Source organism: Vigna unguiculata, chromosome 10 (assembly GCF_004118075.2).
Source record: "Vigna unguiculata cultivar IT97K-499-35 chromosome 10, ASM411807v1, whole genome shotgun sequence".
NCBI classification, from domain to species: domain Eukaryota; kingdom Viridiplantae; phylum Streptophyta; class Magnoliopsida; order Fabales; family Fabaceae; genus Vigna; species Vigna unguiculata.
The window spans coordinates 13,221,639-13,233,677 of NC_040288.1; the positions used below are offsets into that span (position 1 = coordinate 13,221,639).

Below are 12,039 nucleotides of genomic sequence, written 5' to 3' on the forward strand. Positions count from 1 at the left end.
ATGGAAACCATACAATCTAGAAAAGGGCACTTATGTGGAGTAGGAACTGGTTCCGAGTTAGCTCGAAAAAGGCTTAGGGCAAAACCCTAGCAGAGCGTCCCGTGAGAGCAAAGGAGGAGATGACGATTGGTTCTGTGGAAGAGTGAGAATAAGTGTGTTAGGGCAGATTAGGGTTTGGTTTTATCACTTGGGCCAGTCCTAGGCCCAATTACAAGGGGCAGCCCTTTACTTTAGGACAGAAAAGAATAAAACAATTTTAATGGGCCTGTAACAATAAAAATTTCAAAAAATTTTATAATGATTATATAATGTTTAAGTATATTATAATAAATATCTTAATTCACATATAAAATTATACGTGAAAATATAGAATAGGTCTAACACTCGTACGTTTAACATTTTTTAGTTATATTTTAAGTTGACGAGCAATAAATAATATAGGCCAGCATGTTTAATTGTCTTGTTTTCTACTAATAGTTTCTGATTTCAAATCAAGTACACAGGTTCCTTCCACTTTCCTCTTTCTTTCTCATAAACGTTTTGCTTCCACTTTTCTCATAGATATTGTTACTCTGCGTGAACTTTTCATTTTTTTCAATCCTTCAGCGAATCCCCTTTATTCTTGCACACACCCACTTGTTCATCATGTATCGACTTAATTTGTCTTTCTCTGCTATAAAAGTCTCACAAACATAGTTTTTATTTTTATGTTCGTTTTTCTTTTCTGATTTTTGTTTACTTTTTGGGTACTCTGAACTTTCAGGTCCATCTTCCTGTTTTTCGACTTTTGAACTGTTATGGCTTCTTCGAGTGAAAGAGAAACATCTTCAGGATCGTCCACGATTCAAAAATCTGGTTCAGAGGAGGATGCAGAGGCGCAGATGGACGAGAGGAAGAGGAAGAGAATGACGTCGAACCAGGAATCAGCGAGGAAGTATCGAATGAGGAAGCAGAAGCACTTGGAAGATCTGGTTTCAACGGTGGCTCAGCTCAAGAATGAGAATCAGCATATTCTGCAATCAATCAATCTCACTAGCCAAAATTACATGAATTTTGAAGCTGAAAACTCAATTCTGAGAGCTGAAATGAGTGAGTTGAGCTCTAGGCTTTCGAACCTAAGATTCTATGATGTGTTTTTGAGTTTCAGAGGGGAAGATACGCGTGCTTCTTTCGTTTCACATCTCCATGCCTCTCTTCAAAACGCTGGAATCATTGTCTTCAAGGATGATGAGTCACTTCCAAGGGGAGATCAAATCTCATACTCTCTATTCCAAGCAATTGAACAGTCTCGAATTTCGATTGTTGTCTTCTCAAGGAACTATTCACAGTCAACATGGTGTCTGAATGAGTTGGTGAGAATAATGCAGTGTCACAGCACCATAGGGCAGGTGGTACTTCCAGTGTTCTATGATGTTGATCCCTCTGAAGTTCGACATCAAACAGGCGAGTTTGGAAGAGCATTTCAAAGCCTTTCGAGCAGAACTTTTACAGAGGTATTGTACTTCGAACCTCTTTTTCTTTTTTCCTTTTTAGTGAGAAAAAATAATAAGAAAAAGAAAAGTCAATAGAGTAAACCAAATTTAGTTGTGTATACATAAATACTACAACTACTACTATAAAAATAATTCCAGCAAAAGAAAATGGTGTGAGAAATAACTCTTATTGAAAGAAAATAATATTTATATTTTGTGAGCCTAATTACATTGGTTGAGTTAAATGTTTTATAAATACTTATTTCATAATTTTTTCTTTAAAAAAAGGCTTGTAATAGTATGTAAATATGAACTAATTGACTTAATTATGATATTGATTTATGTAATTATTCGATATTTTTTAAATTTTTATTTAGATATTATTATGAATTTTGACATTTTAGTTAGGTTGATATCCTAAAATTTATTAATTATTTACCGTTACATGAATAATGACATAAAAAAACAAAAATACAAATCATGAGGGATTATACCAAATTCATGTATAGAAAACAAAAACACACTCCCTTCTTAATAATAAATTTGATGGTATGTACATCATTTTTCAACTAGTCTTAGAGAATTGGTTATTATTATTTGTTATATCATAAACTATTCAATAGGAATAGAATTTGAGTGGGAGGTGGAGAAGATGAAAAGGTAGAAGTTGAGAAGTTTGATGGTGCAAACTTTAAGTTTTGGAATATGTCAATGAAAGATTGTATGTATCACAAGTAATTATATCAACCTCTCTTTGAAAATCAATCAAGGGTGTGAAGGATGAAAGTTGTGCCCTTCTTGATAGGTACGTCCTCATATTTATCTATTTGATGCTATCATGCAATGTTGCTCTCAACATTGCAAAAGAAATATCCACATCTAGTCTTGTGTTAGTTCTTTCCAATATGTACGAGAAGCCTTTAGCTTCCAACAAAGTTTAGTTGATGAGGTTGTTATTTAATTTGAGGACAAAAGAAGAAAAGTCTACCACACATCATCTTGATGAACTCAATAGTCACAATACAATGTAGTTCTATTGGAACTAAATTTGATGGAAAATTATAGACCTGATTCTTTGTATCTTCTTTGCCAAAAGGTTAGAATGCTATTGCCACAATTATGAGTCCTCATAAGGAAGTATTAAGTTGAAATTCGATAATGTTTGTGATCTAGTTCTCATTGAAGATGTCTAATGGTGAGAGTTAGGTGAATCGTTAACCTCTTCAATTTTGCATACAAAGTTAGAAGGAAGAAAGTTAACTAAGGATTTGGAATAGCAAATCAAAAGACCACAAGAGATCCAAATGTAGGAATTATAGAAGTTTCTGCAGCTAAAAGACTATATTTGCATATAAAGCTAGTGCAAGATTTATCATGGAATCAAGAGGTTGAGAAAATATTACCTTCCCTTTAGAAGGAATATGTTAGGAATACAAGTATGTGTTTGAGTCTCACATTGAGTTACAATAAGAAAATTGGGTAACATACAGGGAAGAAGACCCACAAATCCATTGTCTTAAGATTTTGGGTTGGAGTTAGTTTCAAATCTCTTATGAGTTTGCTAAGGGCTCATGGATACCAAATCTTCTTGGTGTATTCCCCTTAAAAGAGACAACAAAGGTATCAAATTCGATAAATTGTCTTGGTTATTAGCACATATGAGTACATGGAGTGGGTGAAGAATCCTAGGTTTGCGAATTCCTTGTTGAAAATCTTCTTGGTAGGTGTTTCAAACAAGCATGTACCTTAATCTTTTGAGTTGGAGGTGGTGTGACTCCTATATGAATTTTCTCAAAACTCATTAGTGTGGAATTTCTCGAAAATATTAACATTAACATCCAATACTAAAAAAGTTGTTTTATCCACTAGAGGTTGAGTATATTGTAGTAGCATAAGCTAGTAAAGAATTGATGACTTTATGGATTGTTAACAAAATTAAGATTCATCCAAGAGAAAAGTGTTTTTGTGGTGATAGTCATAGTACATCACATCTAACAAAAAATTCAGCATTTCATTATAGATCAAAATACATTGATTTTGAAATCTCTTCATGAGACCTTTGTTTATGGATGAATTGCTTACATTGAGAAAGATCCAAAGAATTAAGAATCCAAAGGATATGTGTTCAGTTCGTTCACCAATAATAAGAAAAATACTAGAACAAGAATGAAGGAAAACAATTGTATTTTAACATAAGGTTTTATATACAAAGTACATATCAGCACAACGCATATCACATGTTCTATATATCGAACTAAGGAAAAGGAATAACAAAATTGATAAGATAGTTAAGACGAAACACCATTTAATATAGGTAGTAAATGGTATATGATCTAACTAAACTTGATATTATTAGACACTCTCTAGTAGACTTATTATGTGTTTTTCATTAGACGATAATGATTTAACGTCAATATATCACAATATGATAATAAAGAAGTGACCATTGACAAACCAAAGTTGTGTTCAACTCTAGTTGGCTTGTTAAAATAACAAAGTAGAATTTATTTTTTGCATTGATCAAGATGTGAAAACAACCTGCAAGAAGCCTTTAAATGGGAAATTGTTGGACTTGATCATACAACTAAAATAATGAATGATTTAATATTCTTTTATTGATAGAAAAAGAAGGAAAGATAATAGAATTAGAGGGATTGCATAAAATGCAGAAAAATTAGATGAGTGGAACAAAGTTTATTTTTCCATGTATAAATACTACAGATATAACTATTATCAAAGTAATTCCAACAATGAGAAAAATAGTAAGAGAGATAACACTTGATGAGAGAAAGTACAATTTATATTTTCTAGATGAAAATGGATTATGTTGTGAGTGAACTATTTCGTAAACACCTCTGTAACTTCTTGGAGATATAAGTATATTTTTAACAATTTTGTATGTAATTATTTTTGTATTCATTTTACTTTTTATAAACTCGACTATAGGAAATCTACCTAATTTCCCAAAACTAAACAGGTAAGTAAGAAGCGGCGTTGGATGAAGACACTTCGTGAAGCTGCCAGCATCTCAGGTATTGTTGTCCTAAATTCCAGGTACTTTCCGCTTTCTGCTTTCTCAGAATTTTTCATAACACACTGAACATTCCTTAATACTGAAATCTTCCACTAACCAATTCAATTGACTGGCTACACATGTAAATATATAAGAAATAACAAATTTGGTATCAAGTGAAAACTAATGTTACTAAACATGGAATCCTAATATATGCATCTTTCTCTTGTGTTGAGATATGAAAGTATGTACAATCCACTGAATAAACTTAATGGAGGAACACACTTGTCCAACTATATTTTCTCTTTGCAAAAAATCCATTGTATACACCATTTTCTGGTTCCTTTTTATCTTACAGGAATGAGAGTGAGGCTATCAAAAGCATTATTGAAAATGTTACACGTTTGTTAGACAAGACAGAGTTGTTCATTGCTGATAATCCAGTGGGAGTAGAATCCCGGGTGCAAGACACGATTCAGTTGCTAGATCTCAAAAGATCAAACGATGTTCTACTGCTAGGAATGTGGGGAATGGGAGGCATTGGTAAAACAACCATTGCAAAAGCAATTTATAACAAGATTGGCCGTAATTTTGAGGGAAGGAGCTTCCTTGCACAAATTAGGGATGTTTGGGGGAAAGATGGTGGCCAAGTCTGCTTGCAAGAACAACTTTTGTTTGATATCAACAAAGAAACAAAAACAAAGATACACAATGTTGAATTTGGAAAAAATATATTAATGCAAAGGCTTCACCGTAAAAGGGTACTTCTTATACTTGATGATGTGAATAACTTGCACCAATTAAATGCTCTATGTGGAAATCGTGGATGGTTTGGTTCAGGAAGTAGAATCATCATCACAACTAGAGATATGCATATACTAAGAGGGAGTAGAGTTGACAAATTGTACATGATGGAAAGGATGGATGAAAGCGAATCTGTTGAGCTTTTTAGTTGGCATGCATTCAAGCAAGCAAGTCCTAGAGAAGATTTTGCTGAACTTTCAAGAAGTGTAATTGCATATTCTGGGGGATTGCCACTAGCTCTTGAAGTCCTTGGGTCCTATTTGTTTGATATGGAGGTAACAGAGTGGAAGAGTGTACTGGAGAAACTCCAGAAAATTCCAAATGATGAAGTGCAGGAGAAGTTAAAAATAAGCTATGATGGTCTAAGTGATAATACTGAAAAAGAAATATTTCTTGATATAGCTTGCTTCTTTATTGGAATGGACCGAAATGATGTCATACATATATTAAATGGCTGTGGACTTTGTGCAGAAAATGGAATACGTGTTTTAACAGAGCGAAGCCTTGTAACTATAGATCATAACAACACGCTTGGTATGCATGATTTGTTACGAGACATGGGAAGAGAAATCATTCGTGGAAAATCACCGAAGGAACCTGAAGAACGTAGCAGATTATGGTTTCTTGAGGACGTGCTTGATGTTTTATCAAAAGAAACTGTAAGACCTCCATCTATTGTTAAAATTCATTTGTACGACTTTTTGTACCATATACCTTTAAGCCATGCATTATTTTACCCTTTTGACCATTTCATTTCATAGGGAACAAAAGCCATCGAGGGATTGGCTTTGAAGTTACCAAGAACTAATACAAAATCTTTGAATACTAAAGCTTTCAAGAAGATGAAGAAACTTAGGTTACTGCAACTTGCTGGTGTAGATCTTATTGGGGATTATAAATATCTTTCCAAAGATCTGAGATGGCTTTGTTGGCGTGAATTTCCTTTAACATCCTTTCCAGCAAACTTCTATCAAGGAAGTCTTGTTTCTGTTGAGTTAGAAAACAGTAATGTTACACATGTCTGGAAAGAAGCCCAGGTATGAGTTTAGTTTTATGCATTTCATTTCATGAACGGTTTTCACTTTTCTTCTTTATGTTTGCATTTTAAGTTGACTCAAACAATTAAACTATTTCGTAATTTGGTGCTTTCAAACAGAGTCTTCATATATGACTTTCAGTCTCACTTGCTTTCTTACATTGCAAAGTACTTTCAAACTTGAGTAAAAGTTCAAATAGTCAAATTATCGAACATATTTTGTTATTATGGAACATTAACTCTTTATAGTTTTATAATTAAGATCTATTTCTTTTCCAAAAAATTTGTTGCGTACAAAAGCTTAGCCTTACCTAATTTTAGCCTAACTTAGACTACAATAATTTAGCATTGATTCAGACTTTGCTAATTATACAATTATTGCTCGATGGTGTAGAATGCTCCACTTCATCTTTAGTTGGTATTATTGAAGCAAGACTTTCTTGAAGTTTTGACAACCGCGATAAACAAGAAAACCACCCCATGATTCCTGTGTTTAGCCAAAGTCTTGCCCCTTCTTCCTCACTTTGTTAGAAGGATATTTGTTGTGCCCATTTGCTCAAATGTCCTTTAGATATTCTCATCATCACCATTATAAAGGTCTTCTAAGATATAACTTTAATAAGTTTAAAATTTTAAAAAAAATGTATATTTAGTGTAAAATGATCGCGAGATAATGTTTTTAAAATAATATGAAAAATACTTTAGAAAACTTTTTAAAAGAATGGAATCTTGGTATATCTTTAAAAAAAAAAATGTTAGTGTTAGTGAAATTTACACCAATAAATATTTCACTTGCTACTAATGAGGTTTGCTTGTGATAGATTACAATTGAGTTTGGTTGTACTTCCAACTATGTGTCTAAAAAGTCTAAACTAGTCAAACTTATTTTGTCTCAATTAACCTAAGTGGAGAAAGGGTCTTCTAAGTTAGAAAGGAGTGTAAATTTCGCAGCCTCTGGGAGAGAAAAAGAAGAGAGAAAATTTGTTGGATTATTCATCGAGCTGCCTTAGTAAAATTACAATTGCTTTTTGTTAACCGTTGGATCGGACTGAAATGTTGTCCCTAGGTTTGGTTGCCTATAGTTATTCATTTTCACTGTTGGAATGTCAACTGGACGTATGTGGTTAGAGATATCAATCTCACACTGTTACTTTATTTTAGGTTTTTCTTTCTTTGTTCTTTATATTTGAGAACATTATTGCTTTGATGTACCGACTTATAGTAGACTTGTTTATGCTTTTAATTTGACTCTCTTATATCCATGTTTTATCTTAGTGGAGCTTGATTGACTATTTTGTGCCTATGGGTTTTTCCCTCACACCTTGAGAAGGTTTTTCCATATTAAAAATATTTGTGTTCTCTTTTTCTGATTATTGTTACCATTTTCTATTGTTGTTGCTCTTCACATATTCTTGCAAGTTTTGGAGAATTATTCCTGCTGCGTACATAAATATTTTTGGTTCTGTTGTTTCTCCCATTAGAGGCTTCCATTTATATATTAAGGATTTATTTCTAATTTTTCTTTATGTTATTTCATTTCTTGCAGGTGATGGAGAATCTGAAAATTCTCAATCTAAGTCATTCTCATTGTTTAACTCATAGTCCAGACTTTTCCAATATGCCTAATCTTGAAAAGCTAGTACTCGTAGATTGTCCAAGGTTGTTAAAGATTTCCCGGACCATTGGACATCTCAATAAAGTTCTTCACATAAATTTGCAAGATTGTATTAGTCTTCGTAAACTTCCAAGAAGTATCTATAAGTTGAAATCTCTTAAAACACTCATTCTTTCAGGTTGTCTAATGATTGATAAGTTGCAAGAGGACATAGAACAGATGGAGTCTTTGACAACTCTTGTTGCTGATAAGACTGCAATCACAAAAATTCCCTTTTCTATTGCAAGATCAAAAAGCATTGCATATATTTCTTTGTGTGGCTATGAAGGATTCTTACGAGATGTGTTTCCTTCTATCATCTGGTCTTGGATGTCGCCAACGAATAGTCTTTCATCTCATATGCAAAGGTTTGCTGGCATTTCATCTCTTGCTTCTTTAGATGTGCCAAATAACAGTTCCCACCATCTAGCATCTATTTCCAAGGACCTTCCGAAACTTCAAAGTCTTTGGGTAGAGTGTGGCTCAAAACTTCAATTATCCCAAGATACGAAAATTATTTTTGATGCTTTACATGATACAAATTCAGGGGAATCGGAAACAACTGCAACAACATCACAAATGTCAAATATCAATGCTTTCACATTAATTGAATGCAACAGTCAAGTTCACCTATCAGGATCAAATAGATCTCTTTTAATTCAAATGGGAGTGAGTTCTGAGGTATCCTACAATCTAAAGGAGAACATTTTAAAGGTTTTCCTCTTTCTCTCTTGCATTATCTTGTACTTTTAAAAAATATACGTTGTATTATATATCTTATAAGGTTTAAGTATTGCCTTATCTTTCGGCGGCTGAATTTTTTTAATATATCAATTGCAGGTGGTTATTTGAAAGTGTATAATATTATGTCGGTATGAAATATTGAAAAATATAAAAGTGATCATACAACAAACGTTGGCAATTTTTGTTTGTTATAGGTAGTAGACTCTGCATAAAATGTTCTTTTTAATAATTACGTTAATAACTAAGAAACTTGTTGAAATGAACTCTGGGTTGTTTTGTTAGAGAAAAGTTGTCACATGCAAAGACTTTCAGTTTACCTTGAGCTAAAGATTTGGAAGTAAAGAAGACACATTAACAAATAAAAAACTTGTTGAAAGAAGCTCTTAGTTGAAAAATGTAAAAGTGAACTCCAGGATATACACCAAACATTGACAAAAAAATTTGCTATAGGTAATAGATTAGGCTTAAATTATATGTGTAATGTTTTTAAGAATTATTTTTATTTTAGAAGATATGGTAACAAATTAGAAACTTGTTTAAAGGAACTATTGGTTGGTAATATCTTGTTGCAGAAAAGTTATCATATGTCAAATTACGAAATATTAAAGACAGTCTTATGTCATAGTGATTCTGCTAGGATACTCAGAAGAGAGGAGAGAAATTAGTTAATATGGTTAGAATATTCATGAGTCAGTTACATGAGGTGTTAGTTAGATATAAATAGGAAAAGAGGGGAGAGGGAAAAGGAGGTGAATTGTGTAGATTGAGCTTTAGCTCTCTGTGAAAGGGAAGCCCTTCAAAGAGATAGTGCTCTCCTATTTCTTGTTCATTTCATTATATTCAATAAAAAAAAAACCTTTATTTTCTTACCCTTTTCAATTCTTGGTTTTAACAGATTTTCAATTGATAACTGGTCACATCAATAGTTAGTAATAGGTAAAGGATCATATGCTGTTCAAATATTGCCATGGTGTAATCAGCCTTATGGCTGACTTTTAAGAGCCAACGATCAAGCACATACTTGAGAAGAAGGCATGGATACAGACATTTTGTCGAAACAAGTCAAAACAAAACGGGGTGGACTTAATCAACCTTTATGTTTTGTTGTTTTTTGCACTTAATCAAAATCATGGGTGTTGGACTTTCCTCTTACAACTTGATTATGTAATACTAAACACTTAAATTGTCTTTTTGACAACTAATTAAAGGTTAGGAACAATAAGGGTTCACTAAGGCCCGTACAGGTCGAAGGCCATTAAGAAAAATATAAATAGGTTATAATTGCAAGGTATAATAGATTTATTGATTATGCATTTACTTTATTCTCTTCCTGACTTGAATGTTAGAGTTGTACCCCATCAAGCTGATTCAAGTGTAATAGAGATTACATCTCAAGCACAAAGAAGAAGACACATCATGATATTTTTGAAACCATATCAACCTTTGTAAGAAAAGGTCATGTGAAATTAATCATCCTTTTTAAGAAAAGGACATTATTTCATTTAAAAACACCTTATCAATTTTTTAATTTCTAAATGACATTGATAAAAAATTTCTTTTCAAATTAATATTGCAAATTACTGACTCATGCATTTAGTTATTAATAACAAGGAATACATCCACGTTTGTGTATATTACATACTATAGTTGGATTGGATATATGATTTACAGCTTTTTATTTTCATCAAAAATGTACAAATGAAAATAAAACATGCTGACTGACCATTCTTGTTTATAGACTTATTAACTCCTATGAGGAAATTGTTATTAGTTCATCCATAGCATAACCCATTTAAGAACAATGAATTTTTCATTTTCTAAATGCAGTCCCACTAACATGATTTATTTGTACTTTTTGTTATCATTGACAGTTACTATCTTTAAATAGTTTTCGCTACTCAAAGATCCTTGTCCCGTACAGTCGCTTAGTGATAAATAATCCTACCAATATCATGGTTTAAGAAAATCTAATTTTTACTGATGAGAAAATGAGTTATATCTTTAATTATTGATTCACCGTAAGGTGGTATTAATATTTTTATCATGTGTATTTCTTTTTACAGAATAATCAAGATTGTTTGGTCTCAGATAATTGTTATCCACATTGGCTAGCCTTTGACAGCAACGGTTCTTCTGTGACTTTTGAAATCCCTGAAGTGAATGGTTATAAGATGAAGACAATAATGTGTCATGTCCATTATTCTTCTCCTGCTAATATAACTTCTGATGGCCTTAAAAACTTGTTGGTGATAAATCACACAAAGGGCACCATTCAGCTTCATAAAAGAAATGCATTAGCCGTGTTTGAAGATGAGGACTGGGAGAGGGTCATATCAAATATAGAGCCTGGTAACAAAGTGGAAGTTGTTGTTATTTTTGGAAACAGCTTAATTGTGAACCATACTAAAATTTATGTCACATATGAGCCAAATGATAATAAAAGTGAAGTACCATGCACCACGTAAGAATGTCAAAGGTTTTAGTGATGATCAGGTCAATCTCTGCTCAAGTGGAATCCTCATATGACAAATGGAAAAGATGATTTAATGAATCTCTGGTGACCACAAGAGACCTTGTAATTGGAGACATTTTCTGTTTTGTGATTAATGGCCAGTAAATGTTTAAATCATTGGGAGCTATGAAAAGTCCACTTGGCTCTGGATCGTAGTTTCTGAGTAGTTCTACTTGAACTTGATCTTGAAACCCTGATTTTAATTCAGATACTTGAAACTTGATCCATCAAATGAATATAATGCTTAAACAAGATTTACAGGTGGACCAACCATCTCTTTGTATTATGATGAATGTGAGAAATTCGAGGTAAGTTGAAGTTTTACATTAAATTAAAATTAATAAGTTAACATGTGGTTTTACTGGAATGAAGTATTGTACTTTCAAGGTGGAAGCAATGATCTCTAAGGACTTGAGTTATTTTTTTTTTTTTAGAAAGTTTGTTGTATAAGATCGAGTAGAGATATATTTATAGGACATTGTAAGAGTTTTATGAAAAGAGTTAAATATGTTTTTAGTCTCTAATTTTCGGTTAAAATTGAAATTAGTTATTTTTTAAAACTTTGGACCAATTTAGTTATTAATTTTAGAAATGCATGATTTTAGTTATTTTAATTACATTTTATTAAGTTTATTTGATGTTTCATGATAACATTTCAACTAATATTGTAGTGAAAATGTGTCAAACGACGTAAACAACTCAAGTGTTATCATAAAACACGTTTGAAACGTCAAATAAACTTAACCAAATTTAGTTAAAAGGATTAAATGTATGCATTATTTAAAGATGAGGAACTAAATTGAG

General features: G+C 32.3%; 1 protein-coding gene across 3 annotated transcripts; it reads left to right on the forward strand.

The window, feature by feature from the left end:
* Window positions 1-484: 484 nt before the first annotated feature.
* LOC114165675 (TMV resistance protein N-like) lies at window positions 485-11,505 on the forward strand. 3 transcript variants are annotated; one of them, XM_028050242.1, is made up of 7 exons: window positions 485-503; window positions 764-1,493; window positions 4,450-4,526; window positions 4,844-5,948; window positions 6,051-6,326; window positions 7,872-8,693; window positions 10,787-11,505. In XM_028050242.1, the coding sequence occupies exons 2-7, from the start codon at window positions 798-800 to the stop codon at window positions 11,186-11,188; spliced, it is 3,378 nt and encodes a 1,125-aa protein (XP_027906043.1). In that variant the 5' UTR covers window positions 485-503; window positions 764-797; the 3' UTR covers window positions 11,189-11,505. The 3 variants fall into 3 exon arrangements, with proteins under 3 accessions (XP_027906043.1, XP_027906042.1, XP_027906044.1); XM_028050241.1 differs by lacking the exon at window positions 485-503 and adding an exon at window positions 507-647; XM_028050243.1 differs by lacking the exons at window positions 485-503; window positions 10,787-11,505 and having other exon boundaries at window positions 513-1,493; window positions 7,872-7,984; window positions 8,119-8,406.
* The last annotated feature ends 534 nt before the right edge of the window (window positions 11,506-12,039 follow it).